This window comes from Neoarius graeffei, chromosome 26, assembly GCF_027579695.1.
Source record: "Neoarius graeffei isolate fNeoGra1 chromosome 26, fNeoGra1.pri, whole genome shotgun sequence".
NCBI classification, from domain to species: Eukaryota; Metazoa; Chordata; class Actinopteri; order Siluriformes; family Ariidae; genus Neoarius; species Neoarius graeffei.
The window spans coordinates 10,231,803-10,248,823 of NC_083594.1; the positions used below are offsets into that span (position 1 = coordinate 10,231,803).

The 17,021-nt window shown below is 40.5% G+C and overlaps 1 protein-coding gene across 1 annotated transcript; it reads left to right on the plus strand.

Moving 5' to 3' along the window:
• Positions 1-8,013: 8,013 nt before the first annotated feature.
• Positions 8,014-12,424, plus strand: klhdc7a (kelch domain containing 7A). Its single transcript, XM_060909949.1, has one exon. It carries the CDS (start codon positions 8,165-8,167, stop codon positions 11,096-11,098), a length of 2,934 nt encoding a protein of 977 aa, XP_060765932.1. The 5' UTR covers positions 8,014-8,164; the 3' UTR covers positions 11,099-12,424.
• The last annotated feature ends 4,597 nt before the right edge of the window (positions 12,425-17,021 follow it).

The window sequence follows — 17,021 nt, forward strand, 5'->3', positions numbered from 1 at the left end:
TGCAATTTAAGCTCCTCTAAACACACTGTGTATTAAAAGATTAGGACCGAACCCTAGGTAGGAGGAGAGATTAGTCAAATATGAGCTTAGTAAAGTAGCCTTGATTCCAATTTTGGTTCCCTACAGTACATGTCTCTCTCTAATGTGAACCTGGTTGCCTTAAGAACATTATGAACAGAAGAATACTTTTGTTCAGTGATCATTCTGACAGATTTGGCTATCCTAGTTTTTCCTCCTCCTTCTCCTTCCTCCTCCCTCTGAAGCATTTGTTCCATTTCAATGGCTTCTCCATTTCAAACAGGCCCTGCAGTACATTCTGGGTCTCTTCATATCTCAGTTGATATTCAGAGAAAGGCTCAGAGTCGTCATCTCCAATAAAAGTGTTAGAACGGTGCTCAAATCGCAGTTTAATGGCTGAATTATTCACGATGAATAAAGCCGATGCCAATAGTTTGTTTACAGAACGATCATATTCATATGAGCAAGGCATACAAGCGATATCCTGATTTCTTCCACAGCTTCTGAGAGACCGAAACGCCCATTATGATGAGAATATGCAGCAAGATTGAAGGAGAAGTGCCTGCTGTGACTGCACTATTCTTGTTTGGGAACAACACATGTATTCAAGCAGACAGACAAAAGGGGATTTTAGTGCACGTCATTTCCCGTTGAAGTTTGTTTATGAAGCATTCAGATTAAAATGATGTCATTTGTGCATTTGTTGGAAATGTTGGAAGGAGAGAAACACAAGTTGTGCTGCACTGTGTATTTCTGTGCCAATGCAAATCCTAAACAATGAAACGAAAGTAAGTCTTCTAGGGCATTAAGGAGCTCATGATACATGCTACATTAAAATCTTGCTTACAACCTGATTACTGTAAATATAACGCATTTTATATCCCTCATCAAACATTTCCTGTGCAGGGATTGGCCAAGGATGGCTCACATGACACAAAATAGTTCCACCATTGATTAAGCAATGTATCCCGTGATCTCAAAATTAAAAAAAAAAAAAATGGATATGGTGTGAGACAGTCAGTGTTGTAGTTGAGTCACTAAACCTCAAGTCTGAGTCCAGTCTCAAGTCCCTAGTGTTCAAATCCAAGTGAAATCCAAGTCATTAAAGAAAATTTCAAGTCGAGTCCACTGTTGATCCGAGTCAAGTCCGAGAACAAGACTCCATCCGCACCATTTGACGGTGGCTGTTGCTGCCTTTATGTGAAAGCGTCTCTGCTACTGTGTTGGACTAACGTTACTGCTCGACTGCCTCATTTTATTTAATAGGCTACAGATAAAAAGCTTGTTCATCGCTCAGCAAGCCCCGCCCACTATCAACAGGGCAAATAACATGAGAGAGGGTTAACACTAGCTAGTTCATCGCTCAGCAAGCCCCGCCCACTATCAACAGAGCAATGAACATAGCGTGTCACTTCCTTCGCTGGGTGGAGTCTTACCAAATGATGATTGAAGTTCGAGGTTGTCCCCGTCGTCTCCTCGATAGTTCTTCTACATATGGAACACACAGCAGGGCATTTTTTCCCACCACATTAGAAGTCTGTATAAGCAAAGCAGGAAATCCTAGCAGCGTCCTCTCCAGGCATTTTAGCGCCATTAACGCTAGTTTGTTCCTGAACATGACATATGAACAGGTGAATGTGTATCCTCTTGTACAAAATTAGTATAAAAATTAATGTAGATATGAATAGCTTATATGCCAAATTATTATGGTATGTTACAAAAAATAAAGAAAGAATCAGAGTATAAACATATATTTAATGTATATTTAACAGTTATTCCATGAAATCGAGTCGTACATGAGCTGACAGCCAATGAGGAGCGTAGCCCCAAGTTAGCGATAAGCCATGTATGACGAGATTGAGTGGAATAATTGTTTTATCCTATCCACATTCAAGGAGCTGCTTTGGGCAGTCAACGGCTAGCGGGCGGAGGAGATCCAAGTGGATCCAACGGCCTAGTGTAGGGGAGTAAACCCTTCAAATCAGGAGTGGAGCCCCGAAGGCGGACCAGCATGCTGTGCAAACTGACTCCGGCAACTCCTGCAGCCAACCCGGTGCCAAACGTACTGCTTCGCATTCCTTTGGATTACACCGGCGAGGCCGAGAGGGGGGTCCTGACGATTGGGCAACCCAGGATCTCCACATACTTCGCCCAGGCTTGCGCCCTGGAGAGGTCACTTCAGTAATAGACTAACTCTAAGGCGCAAAACTCCATTGTTTCTCGAGACAGAAGGATGCCAATATCCACATTCACTGGATTTTGAGAAACAGAGCATTTTTATTTTTTGCAACTTCAATAAATAAAAACTTTATACAAAACATCTGGCAAAATCATTTCCACGTAACGGACACATGACAAATTGCATACACGCGTCATAAAATATTCAAATTTGACAAGATTTACATCAACAGTCGAGCAATGGAAACACATTTTATCAAAAAAAAAAAAGCTTCAAACTTTATTTCGTCCTCGGTCGGTTCAGCAACATGCTCTGCCATTTTGTTTTTCTCTACTCACAGTATATGAGCTGATATCCTAGTAGTAGAGTAGCCAATAAGAGCGCGCAATTGCTCATATCCAGTGAATGTGGATAGAATACAATGCATTATGATATCTTTCCAGAAGATTATTGTAGACATTCATAATGCATTATAACTTTCATATAGTGCTGTATCTACAATTTATATCGCAAACAGGGTCATGATTAACAGCATACAACTTTTGTTAAGTCTTAATACGAATCATTAATATGAATCATTTATAAATTGGCATATAGCCTACATAATACCTTTGTAAATGTGCTTCCATGTTTAGCACATTTTAAGGCATAAGTATATGATTTATTCATGTTAGTTTATACAAACACTGCAGACAGCATGTTACATATATAACACAATATTGTCGACACAGTCGTTCATACATTATCATATCCAGCTTAATGAATCTCGTGCTCCCATTATATGTATTATATGTATGCATTTATAAAGTGTCATTTAACCTACATGACACATTATAATTCCTGGCCTAAGCTTGTATTAATGCAATGAGTTATAGTTTCATGTATAGCACTTTTTAAAGCATGAGGATATAAAATGTAATAACGTCACTTTACGGTACATAACCTGTTCTAACATCTGGTCATAAGAATACTATCATGCGTAATGCATTATAACAAACACAAATAGAGTATTTTATCTTTTTACTATTACACATAGGGCAACGGATTATGACATACACGTCATACTTCCTGTTAATCCGTTGTTCATAAAGCATTATACTGGAGCTTTATGATGTCACAGAGCCCATGTGATACCTTCTAATGACTGACATAAGACTGTCGAAATATATGACTATAAAGTGGTTTAGTTACATGCAGAGCACATTTTAAAGTACAAGCTCCAGACTTCAGGGTGTCACGTACAAAATTCAGTATGATATCTCTTTTTATTCTATCCACATTCACTGGATATGAGCAATCGTGCACTCTGATTGGCTACTCTACTGCTAGGATATCAGCTTATACCGTGAGTAGAGAAAAACAAAATGGTGGAGCGCATCAAGTCAGATATATCACTTTATCAAGTATTTAAAAGAACCAGAAATAGCTAAAAGAATATAGTAACACCCCCCCAAATATCACCTGTTCCACACTCTCGCCCAGTCGGTGGAGGTAATGCACCTTTAAGTTGGTTTGCTAACTGCCAAAAAACCCTAAAGAAGAAGAAAATGGCGGAGCGTGTTGCTGAAACAACCGATTACGAAATAAAAACTCTACTCAAAAACAAAACCCCAAAAAATGAAAAAAAAAAAAACCAGCAAAACATGGAATTACAGTATTTCATGGTAAGAATGTATCTTTTTTTATTTATCAAGAATTATTATTAGAGCATTTTTCACAAATTGCTACTGTCACTTCGCCAGTTTGTTTACATTCTAAGTGGAAATGATTTTGCCGGACGTTTTATACAAAGTTTATATTTATTGAATTTGCAAAAAAATAAAAATAAAAATGCTCGGTTTCTCAAAATCCAGTGAATGTAGATAGAATAAAAGAGCTATTCCACTCAATCTCGTCATATGTGGCTTATAGCTAACTCGGCCATCAGCTCGTGTACAACTCGATTTCGTTGAATAACTGTTAATTATTTTTTTCGCAGTCCGGTTTCCATCAAATACTGCACTCTGATTGGCTGGCGAGCAGGTCCGTATCATAGGACTACAGCCAGTTACGGACCCCGGTTACAGACCTCTGGCAACTCGCTCGTTCACAACAACAACAAACATAGTAACATTTTTTTGTCAACATTTATCTTTTTTTATAAGATTTATTTAGAATGTAGGTGCAATCAGTTAATTATTGAAATTAAGTGATCAATCTCATTAAATCAGTCTCATTAAATTTGAAGGTTAATAATTAAAATGAATCAATCCCATTGAATCGTTTACTTTGACTCATTTGAATTGAATCATACCATAGAATCAGTCTCATTTGAAGTGAATCATTCAGTGAATCACTTAGTGAATCGTTCAATGAATCATTTAGTGAATCATACCATTAATCCTGGATAAATTACCAAACAGCTAGATTATGGTATATTTCCAAATTATTATTGATCACTTACTATATTACATAAATCTACACCTTTTTGAATTCTTTGCGATTGGGGACTTCAGATATTGTTCACACCAAGATGAATACACACAGCTTTGATAATAAATGAATTTATTATACAAAGATAAAAATAATAATCAATATATACAAGCAGTGAGGTGTGTATATATATGTGTGTTTATGTGTGGTGTGTGTGTGTGTGTGTGTGTGTGTGTGTATGTATGTATGTGTGTGTGTTAGGCCCCTAGGCCTGAGCCAAGGTGTGTGTGTATGAGGGAGCTATAAAATTTGGAATGTTCTTATCTGATGTTTTGGTATGTTGAGTGTGGAGAAGGGGCTTGACCATGTGTTTAGACAAAAGGCTAGTTCTGTATAGCTAACCAAAATGTGTTTGAGCACGAGGTAGGCCCAGATTAGCTTCGTGTTGCTAAGCTAAGACAAAAGGGAAGCTATCTAAAGTGTATCAGGCCTGGTCAGGCCTGTTGAGCACGTGTTTCTAAGTAACAAAAGGATTCCACACTCATAACATTACCAAACTCACTGAAATCTTAATAAGGTCAAAATGTGTGTTTAGAAGATTGAGGATATTAGTAAAAAGAATAAGAGAAAGAGAGAGGCATGCACAGCCTTTTAAAACAAATGAGATTAAACAAACAGAACAATTCAATTCGACGCGCTGCGTGTCTAATAGTGTAATGAATAAACCTGGGTTTAAATTCACACTTTCAATAAAGCAACTTCCTAAAACTAGCTTAATTATTATGCCCAAATATATTTTACTCAATATCTTGCCTCTAGCAAAGTTCTGAGAAGATGTTCGCCGTTGCAGAGCTTCGCTGTTCATGAAGCACGTGAGTCGATTCCGTGGACAGAGAACTTCTCTTGATCCGACGCGTCGTTCGTGATGAAAGGAAAGTCTCTGATTAATGTGCACAGAACTTCAATCAGGAGGAATTCTGGTTGCTCCTAATTACAAATTAAAACTGCGTTTGAGCTGCAGTCGTGACATCACTTCTAATACGAATAAACCGGTTGTAACTCAGGTTGAGTTTAAAGATCGCGCTATTCTGGACTTTTACCTTGGCCAGTGGTTAAGCACAGAACGCGCTGGATGGTGAATCTTGCAAGAAGGAAGTGTTTTCGGGTTTGAGAGCATCTCTTTTGTGCGTCTAGATTCCTTGGAATCCGGACACGAGAGACAAAGAGCGGAGCTTCCGCCTGGACTTATGCGCGCATGGCGGACTGATGTAGATGATCCCGCCCACGCGTGACGTAGGTCACGCGGAAGAGGACTGGGAGTTGTAGTTCTTAGACACAGAATGGGGGCATGATACCTACAAGAAGATTATCAGAATCTTATAAATTTTTGCCAGCATTTCTCAGGAGAATAGCATTAATTTTACAGCATGGATAGCGATAACGACAGTGTTCACAGCAAAAGCGAGTTTTACTACCCTGAGGAAGAAGAAATAAAAGAAAACATTTCAGGAGAAAGCTAAAAACCTCTAACTGTTGCTAACGCTGAGCAAAAACATGGCTGAATCCTGAATGACTCAATTTTGTATAAATAGGGGACTACATAGGCAGCAAAATGTAGTTTTTTTCCTGCCATGGACGTGCACTTGTATACCAAGGAGGAAGCCATTTGCATTACAGCCATGAATGACGATTCAAAATGGTGGCTTGCCTCGGCTCGGTTCTCCCTTTCGGGCACTCTCGTTTTCTGTTAGAATTTGGTAAAGAAAAAAATAATTATTTACCAGCTTAAGGTCGGTCCATATGGTGAAATACCATGACCTCGGCCTTGAATACTGACCTCGGCCCAGAGGGCCTCAGTCAGTACTTTCAAGACCTCGGTCATGGTATTTCACCATACGGACCTCCCAGCTGGTAAATAACATATATATATATGAACATCATAGACATTTATAACGCATTATAAAACAAAGTCTGATAGAGTATCGTATCTTTGTGACAAAAGGGCAATGATTATAGCATACAACTTTCCATATTAGTTGCTATAATTTTAATAATGCATTGTACTTTATTTGGATTTATAATGTGTTACATAGCTTGCATCATGGCTTATAATGACTGACATAAGCCTGCATAAAGGTAAGTTATTGATACATACTTGCATGGCACTGTTAAAGTAGTATAATATCCTTTCATAAGAACATCATGCAGAACATGCAGTATAGTACTTTATGTTCTCAGAATACAAGGATTATAGTATAAAATAAAAATCTAGCACCAAAATGCAATAAATGTTACAAATTTCAGGTTTTTCCCTTTCCAAGTCTGTTTATCCTCCAACAGAAATAGCTGAACGCATGCTAAAAGTTTGATTCACATACGGTAATGCATGTAATGATATGGTCTGTAAAAATTCTCGATTATGTGCCGTATACTTTTATTTTGAATAAATAAACTATACTACGCATGAAGGTGCACTTTAAAATATGTTTCATGAAAGCAAGGTCAATGATTAATGGCAAACAGGTATCAAGTTTACTTGGCTTACTGTAATGCTCAAACAAAAAACACGTTGCCAAATCCACCGTCACATTTCTCAAGCCACCAAAATGCTCCACTTGACATATGAGAAGTAAAGGGTTGAAGGAGCAGGCATGTGTAACTATCAATTATTCAGACCTATTCAAGTGTGCTTGTTGGTTTGAGTTTCTCTAGAGTATCTACATGACAGTGCTATCAGGTAGTAGCAAAAATTCCCCCCCCCCCCAAAATAAATAACACAATGTTCAAAATATTACCAAAGTGCAGCAAGTTCACCATTGAGTTCTGAGATGATTATAGTCACAATTATTCCTTTTTTTTTTAGGTTAGCTTAAGAATATTCTCTAATTTTTCCTTTGAGTGTGTAATATATTAAACAATACACAAATAGTGGGAGAATTTAACATAATATGGAATAATTCTTGATGATTTTATTGAAAAAGACAACTGTGCAAACAGCTGCATCCTGGTCTGTGCACTTCTATATGTGTTTAATGTTTTACAGCAGCCATCTCCACCCTTAACACAAATGCAAATACCCAGCTCCAGCCTGCTCGGGTATGTTCATTAGTTTACTAATCTGCAGACAGAAAACAAAACTCATCAATGTCAAACTATCCTTATTTTCTGGATATTCTATATACATTTACAAAAAAATATCTTGTACAATTTTATGGTTTGAAATACTGAAAAAGAGAGCATGTGTACACTGTCATCTGCAAATGACTCAAAGTCAACAGATGTCAATAGATAGTCCTTTATGAGCTCTAGAGCTGTGGTTGTAGACCAACTGCGTGCACCAGGTGGAATAACACCCATGGTCCCGCCCTCAGCATGCAAATTCAGCAAGAGCAGGTATCAGGTTCCTTATGCCACATTGAGAATAGAAAGAGAGAAAGCAAGCTGGCAGTTTGTAGTTGTATTCATCGTCAAGTTACACAGGCTGGGATGCGCTAGGTTCGGCATCCCAAATAAAGACTAAATATCCAGTTGACTGCCAAACCTGCTCGACCAGAAATGCCGATAGCGGACTTACTAGGAGTGCGTTTTGACATGCAGCTTCTGGCCAAGCTGACTGTTTCTGCTGCTGCTATTATTTTTGTCACCTGGGTTTTCCGATTTTACAGCAACAGAAACCAAGCCCGAGCACGGGCCAAGAAGAGACTCCCTCCTCCCAAGAGTATTCATCCAAGTCCTGAAACCTGCAACCCTTGCAAAACTGTGTTAGAACCTCTGAAAGAAAGAGAGAAAGAGGAATATGATGGCACAAACCAGTCCAGTCAGTCCTCTGATTCTGGGCAAGGCATTCTTCAACCACAAAAAACAGATGCCATGGTTGAAAAGGAAGAGAAGAAAGAGTTTGAGACCTTTGTAGCCAACACAGAGGGAAGTTCCTCACTGTCCTCTGCTGGGGAATGCAGCACAGAAGTGGAGGCAAAGTCTGAGGACATTGTAACCAACGCAGAGGGAAGTTCCTCACTGTTCTCTGCTGTGGAACGCAACACAGAAGTGCAGACAAAGTCTGAGGACATTGTGACCAATGCAGAGGGAAGCTCCTCACTGTCTTCTGCTGTGGAACGCAACACAGAAGTGCAGACAAAGTCTGAGGACATTGTGACCAACGCAGAGGAAAGCTCCTCACTGTCTTCTGCTGTGGAACGCAACACAGAAGTGCAGACAAAGTCTGAGGACATTGTAACCAACGCAGAGGGAAGTTCCTCACTGTCTTCTGCTGTGGAACGCAACACAGAAGTGCAGACAAAGTCTGAGGACATTGTGACCAATGCAGAGGAAAGCTCCTCACTGTCTTCTGCTGTGGAACGCAACACAGAAGTGCAGACAAAGTCTGAGGACATTGTGACCAATGCAGAGGAAAGCTCCTCACTGTCTTCTGCTGTGGAACGCAACACAGAAGTGCAGACAAATTCTGAGGACATTGTGACCAATGCAGAGGGAAGCTCCTCACTGTCTTCTGCTATGGAATGCAACACAGAAGTGGATAAACAGTCTGAGGATTTTGTTGCCAGTGCAAAGGAAAATTCCTCACCCTCCTCTGGTGCAGAGCGTAGCATGAAGGACTTCAGGGATAAGACAGACCAAGAGATAAGGGACTACAAAGCAGGACTGACTCGACTAACACCTGGTTCAGATGTCAATGTGGCAACAAGTCCAAGTGGACGTCGCTCGCCTTGCCAGCTAAAAAAAATGGATGGTGGAGTTGAAGTTGGCAGAGAGCTCATGCAGAATATGGGTCAACCTGGTACTTTTTCCAGTTTCCAGTCAAAGGCAGAGATCAAAGTAGAGAATGCTAACCTGGTAATAGAGGGGCCTGGTGATCGAAGCACTGCAGTTCATGGTAAGATTTATGATTATTTTGTTGAGACATCCTCACAGTCAGTTTCAGATTTAAGCCCCACCCATTCCATAAGTCCAACTTATGCACCATATGAAGCTAATACTTTGCCTAATGTAATGGATAAACCTCGAACACCAAGTCCCTTGCCTTCATCTTTTATCATGAGAGATGTGGAATCCTCAAATGACTCAGATATGTTGCCTCAAGCTCCCATCAGATCAGAAACTGGAAGACTTCTCAGACATGGACTAATTCGCAAGGACAGTTATCTTGCTGCTGCTGCAGAGTCAGAACTCCAGATCCCTTTCCCTCCTCCTTTGACTCGTAGCCGCTCACCAGCACTTCTAAATGAGCATTCAGCAAACTCCCCAAGGTCACCTAAACAAATACAAGAATCTGGTTCAAAATCCTCTGAGGATCCCCAAGTGAAAACATTGGCTAGGGCTCAGTTTTTTCACTTTCCTACAGAGAACATAGGAAATTCAGAACTGGAGAGTTTAACTGGAAAACTTGATTTGGGCAATTGTCTGGAAGCACTGATGCTTGCCAAGAAACATGGACATAATGCTCTTTATAAGGCTGCTCTGACAGTTATGTCAGACAATTACTTCCAGGTTCTACGAGATCCAAACCTGTATGGTCAGCTGAAGGCAGGTGAGCGAGACCAGATCCAGAAACAGCGCAAGAAAGGCAGAAGATTCCTCATGGTGGCAGACATGGACTCCCCAGATTGGACCAGAAGTCCCTCACAGTCTACAGACTCCTACACTGTTAAAGGCTCTAGTGGACTTTACTACTATGAGGATTACAAAGACACCTGGCACCTTCAGTGCCAAATCCCTCAGGAAGTCTTATCCAAGGGCTGTGCAATGTGCACCATGGACAACTACCTGTTTGTAGCTGTAGGCTTCCAATGCACAGTACCATCAAGAAAAGTGTTTTCTTATAACCCTATCACCTCCATTTGGAGCGAAATCTGCCCAATGAACGAGGCCAGGCCTCACTGCAAGCTCGTAGCCCTAGAGGACCATGTTTATGCCATTGGAGGGGAGTGTCTTTCAACAGTGGAGCGTTATGACCCCAGGACCAACAGATGGACCTTTGTCGCACCATTGCCCAATGAGACTTTTGCCGTTGCCCATCGGGCCACAGCTTGTAACGGTGAACTGTTTGTTTCTGGTGGCACCCTGAAGTATACACTCTTGCGCTACAACCCCAAAACCGATGTCTGGAGGAAGAGCTTGATTGTGGGGAGCAAAGAAAGGACCACAGAAATGGTAGCAGTTCGGAACTTTCTCTATCGGTTTGATGTTAACCCTTACTTGGGGATCAGTGTGTATCGCTATCATGTTGTGGCCAGGATATGGTATGAGTGCTGTTCCAAGCAAATTCAACACTGCCCTGCCTTTCAGTGCATCGCTATGGATGACGTCATTTACTGTGTAAGTCGGCAGTTCACTATGAGGTTCTTAGTTGATGAAAAATATCCAGGATTTGTGGCAGATGATTTACAAATCCTCACTCCAGCTAAGGGTATTTTATTCCCTTTTGTTCTTACTCTGCCTGATAAAAGCACTCTTCAAACTAGCGTTTGACTTCGGTCTGCTCGGCTGAGAAAAAGACTGACGCACTCAAAGATCATAGTTGGAGTCCATATTAAGTTACTGGAAAGCACAGCCGTCTTAATCAGTGGCAGTCGAAGTGAAATATCAAGGCTATTAAAGCCAGTAATTGTAAAGCTAGATCAGATTTAGTGTGCACTCCCAGTAAGATAAATCTGCCTTTCCAATGAGAGCTGTTTGTTATCAGAGTTTTTCAGTCCACTCTTGGGTCTAAGCAAACTCTTAAATCTTGCTAATGTCTATTGCTACTGCTTAAAGTGTTTCATTCAAATATACTGCTACAAAATGCTATAAGCAAAATGTCAGCTAATCAATATGTAGATTGGAGCCAGGCTGCAATTTGCTGTAATGAATACCACAAATGCTCATCATTTCCAAGATTTATGAAGGATAGAATAAGGATATTCATGGCATCCTTTGCTCTCACACCCATGTGAGAACTTGAACTCATGAATAATTCAAAATGATAAATTATCGAACATTGACTTTTTTCCGCTGGTCGTCATTGACATCAATGTCTTGACTTTTATGTGAAGCACTTTTTAGGTAAGTCAAATGAATGCTGAAAACAGTAAAGCTAATGCCGTTGAATACTAGTTTTGACATCGTGTCTGTTTTTCTAAATATGTAATATATTTTTAGCAACATAATATAATCTCATGAGTGATGGCATGGTGGCACAGCGGGTAGCGTTGCTGCCTCATAGATCCAGGGTTCAATTCTCAGCTCGGATTACTGTTCGTGTTGGGTTTCATATGGTGTCTGGTTTTTTTTTGTTTGTTTGTTTTTTTTGGGGGGGGGGTTCTTCTCATGGTTCTCGGCTTTCCTCCCATCTCCAAAACATGCTAGTAGGTGCATCGGCTGTTATATATTCCCCATAGGTATGAATGAGTGTGTGGATGGTTGCCAGTGATGTACAAGCATCCCATCCAGGATAGATTCCCACCATGACCCAGTGTTCCCAGGATCAGGATAAAGCAGTTCCTGAAGATGAATGTGAACCCAAACCTTAACCTTCGTATCTTTTCATGTAACTTGAGTTGTGCAAGTGAGACCATGTCGATTTTCAGGATATTCAGTGTCAAATGTCAAATTTTCACTTTCTGTATGTCATGTGTAAATATTATAGATGAAATATATAAAAAAAGATAATATATTATGTGCGATGTACTTTCTATATTAAGTATATATTCTGAGTGCAACTCATATGATGTGCTTGATAGGTTTCTGTGCAATAAACGAAGCTTAGTTATACTGTCTAGTGCAAATTGTTCAAATTATGCGAATGAAATAATAAAGCCTGGATTATAGCATGCCTTATAAATAAATGTGTGATGAATTTTTGATGGTTTAATCCAAGACAAGGACTTTCAAACAAAGCTGAGAAAAAAGTACTGAATGATATACGGTAGCATGCCTGCCTGCTCGCTTGTTCATGATCTGTAACGATGGCACCATCATGTGGATGTTTACAGTGAGTCAACAGAATCTAAACTGGTTGTGCATAAAATGGAAAAAAAAAAAAAAAAAGCATGCACTGTTATAATGTAGGACCTACTATACTAGCAAGGTCTGCAGAATTGATCTGCATTTTCAGACAGCGGGGAAAGTGTGACACAGATGGTTGACCGTCAAATGTAAGCATCCTTGATTGCATAATTAAACACTTTGATTCGTTGTAATTAAACACCTAATGGGATGGGAGTTTGGACAGGTCCCCTCAGAATCTCCTCCTCAATGAGTCAGCCATTTCCCAGCACACATGGCCAATTTGAACGTTGCACAGCTCAGCAAGGCTATTCTGGGACAATAACGAAGCAAATTATATCCAAACTGCATTGAAATCTGGGCAAGAAATAGAATTTGCAGGCTGTTATTGGATAAATTGATAAACATGGCTCAGCAAATAGAAGCAGTTTGGTTTCTCTGTCACGCACACATACTTACATGCACTTACGCAAATAAAGGGAGGCGTTTGCCTGCTCACGTGGAAAATTAGTGATAAAATGTTCAAAAGGTTTGAAATTATATTCTGAAATGAAAAAAAAACATGAAGGAATAGTGAGCAGGCCCAACTGGAAAAGATGGAGAAAATAAATCAATAACTTTTTTTCCTCAATTGGACTTCATTTGTTCAATTCAAAGATTCATTGAAGATTTATATTTATTTGAGAATCTCCCAAGATTTATCTATTTAGGGACATCTCATCTCATTCTCATCATCTCTAGCCGCTTTATCCTGTTCTACAGGGTCGCAGGCAAGCTGGAGCCTATCCCAGCTGACTACGGGCGAAAGGTGGGGTACACCCTGGACAAGTCGCCAGGTCATCACAGGGCTGACACATAGACACAGACAACCATTCACACTCACATTCACACCTACGCTCAATTTAGAGTCACCAGTTAACCTAACCTGCGTGTCTTTGGACTGTGGGGGAAACCGGAGCACCCAGAGGAAACCCACACGGACACGGGGAGAACATGCAAACTCCGCACAGAAAGGCCCTCGCCGGCCATGGGGCTTGAACCCGGACCTTCTTGATGCGAGGCGACAGCACTAACCAGTACACCACTGTGCCACCCTATTTGGGGACATAATGTGTAAAATTCAGTATTGAATTCAGCAAATTCTTTGAAGAATGAAGTCAAATTATTATATATATTGATTCTCCATCTCATATAATTTTATGCACATTCAATTTTTTAATCATAATATGCACAAATGAGGGGCGGCACGGTGGTGTAGTGGTTAGGGCTGTCGCCTCACAGCAAGAAGGTCCTGGGTTCGAGCCCCGGGGCCGGCGAGGGCCTTTCTGTGTGGAGTTTGCATGTTCTCCCCGTGTCCGCGTGGGTTTCCTCCGGGTGCTCCGGTTTCCCCCACAGTCCAAAGACATGCAGGTTAGGTTAACTGGTGACTCTAAATTGACCGTAGGTGTGAATGTGAGTGTGAATGGTTGTCTGTGTCTATGTGTCAGCCCTGTGATGACCTGGCGACTTGTCCAGGGTGTACCCCGCCTTTCACCCGTAGTCAGCTGGGATAGGCTCCAGCTTGCCTGCGACCCTGTAGAAGGATAAAGCGGCTAGAGATAATGAGATGAGATGAGATGCACAAATGAATCACAATTCATCCTTCCGTTGATTCTCCTCGATAATCAAAACAGTGTTTCACAAATGTAGGACAAAAAATTAGGCTGTAAATCCAGAAATATAAAATATGAAAGATTCGTGTCTGTGAAGATTCTCAATCATCCAGGTCATAGTAAACTGTGGGTGGTAGAAATGGGCAACTGGACTTGCTTGAAGATTCTTGAAAACGTTTCACCTCTTGTCCAAAAGGCTTCCTCAGTTCTGTCTGAGGAAGCCTTTTGGACAAGAGGTGAAACGTTTTCAAGAATCTTCAAGCAAGTCCAGTTGCCCATTTCTACCACCCACAGTTTAATATGAAAGATTGTTACCTCTGCCAACTTTGTTGGACAAGGTTATATTTTCCCCTCTGTTTGTTTGTTTGTTTGTTTGTTTGTTTGTTCCCAACGTAACTCAAAAAGTAGTGAACGGATTTTGATGAAATTTTGAGGAAAGGTGAACCACGGGGGAACAATTGATTAGATTTTGATGCAAATCCGGATGTGTATGTGGATCCAGGATTTTTTTTTTTTGGTCTGTTCCCAACATAACTCAAAAAGTAGTGAACCGATTTGGATGAAATTTGGTGTACAGCTTTAGTATTATCCTGGTTTCAAGTGATTTGATTTTGATGTTGATAATATGTGGCTTGGCAGAGATATACACTCTATTGTGTACCCTTCAAGCTTGAAATCTGCATTTGTTCATTTTTATGATGCCAACCAGCACAAATGTTGCACAAACTATCAGTGGTGGGTTTCCCAAAAGCCTCTTAATGCTAAGAGCATCTTAACTAGGAGAGAGAGTGTTCACTGTGCTGCTCACTCTACCATTTAACGATGACCTTTGCGCCGTTATGCTTTTGGGACACTCGGCATATCGGTAAGACAGCAAAAAAAAAAAAATGTGCTTGGGGATGTTTCATGAGAAGAAAAAATATGCCATAGCATGTTAAAATCCACTTTTTGTGTATAATATGTCATACAGTACCACAGTGCTGTTGATTTCTTCATTCTGATTAATTAATACTCTTTGGTATTTTTACTTTCTTTGGTATTGGTATTTTTATGCAGGTGATTATAGAAAATCACATGCTGATTGGTCGAGAGAGTCGGCCTATTTCTCGATAATCACCTCAAGCGACTTGGCAAAATGGCAGCCAATCGCTTCGTCATTGTAAGTGAGGAAGAATTACAAATTATGAAAAAAAACCAATACTGTTCCTAAAAGTACAAAAGATGCTACGAAGTTTGGTCTAAAACTATTCAAAGGTAAGATGGAATTGTGATTTACGGTATTTTAACGATTTCAAAACAAAGTATTTTATGTGACTCGATGTAGAGAAGTGACAAGTCTGCACTGAGCCGTTATCATTATTTGCATGCTGCTTTGGAAGTTTGAAATTAATGATTTTTTAAATATGATTTTTTTATTGAAATAATCACCTGTGTATTTAGACTAAAACAATTATCCGCCTCAGACTTAGTGAATATGGGTGAATCATTGTTAAATAACAGTGGCTCTGACAGAAGTTCTGGGCGCAAGTCAAATCACAGGTTCAAATGCATGATCGTTTCTATAGTACCAACTCATTCATGACATCTTGTATGGCAGATGTTCCATGTAATCGAAACCTAATAATAAACATGTGATCTGACAAATAAAAACAGTGGTTATACTGAATATTGGCAAGCCTGTGATTTGGCCGTTGGAACGGGCGAGCGCTGAAGCTAATCACGTCCATATTGAGCCGATATTCACGATAACCTCATGATTGTGAGTGTGAACTTGCTTTTATATAACAGTCAGAAACAAAATGGCCAAATGTAAAAGAAGCCATCTTCATCAACCTGGAATGACCATCACTGAACAGACGAGGTGGTCTGAGACACCACTTATCAGCCACCTACAATGCAGTCCTTGGCGCATTTCCCAGAAAACTGAATACACATCCACACCAAGACTCAGCTGACTTCAATGACTTACATGATGGTAGAGAGAACCAATAACCCACAGATCACCCTAACAACCATCTAGGCTGCTAACACCATTCACACCAGGATGACTGAGAGCATCAACGGCTCTCCTTAGGGTTGCTTTTGGTCCACTAGAGGATAAATACCTGAAACTCCTCACTAGTCAGACAGAACTGAAGAAGCCTTAAGGATGAGAGGTGGAACGTCTTCAAGAATTTCAAGCAAGTCCAGATGCCTTCTTTAGCACCTATGGTTTACAATGACCTGGATGACTGAGAACCTTCACAGACAAAATAGCCAAATTTTCTGTTTATTTTTTGTTCCACTAGCAGAAATAGACCCCAAGAAGTCACGCTTACTTTATAGCATATCAGCTAGCTGGCTAGCTAACTCGTATTGATTTGCACATTCTTGTTCAAGGTGCGTCTGGTGAAATTCTTCCTTTTCATCTTCATCTGATGAGAGTTTATATTTTAATCTATAAGTTATATTCAGGGCGGCACGGTGGTGTAGTGCTTAGCGCTGTCGCCTCACAGCAAGAAGGTCCTGGGTTCGAGCCCCGGGGCCGGCAAGGGCCTTTCTGTATGGAGTTTGCATGTTCTCCCCGTGTCCGCATGGGTTTCCTCCGGGTGCTCCGGTTTCCCCCACAGTCCAAAGACATGCAGGTTAGGTTAATTGGTGACTCTAAAATTGACCGTGAGTGTGAATGGTTGTCTGTGTCTATGTGTCAGCCCTGTGATGACCTGGCGACTTGTCCAGGGTGTACCCCGCCTTTCACCCGTAGTCAGCTGGGATAG

Coding starts and splice junctions, on each gene's coding strand:
- klhdc7a (XM_060909949.1), top strand. CDS start 8,165: ATGCCGATAGCGGACTTACTAGGAGTGCGTTTTGACATGCAGCTTCTG.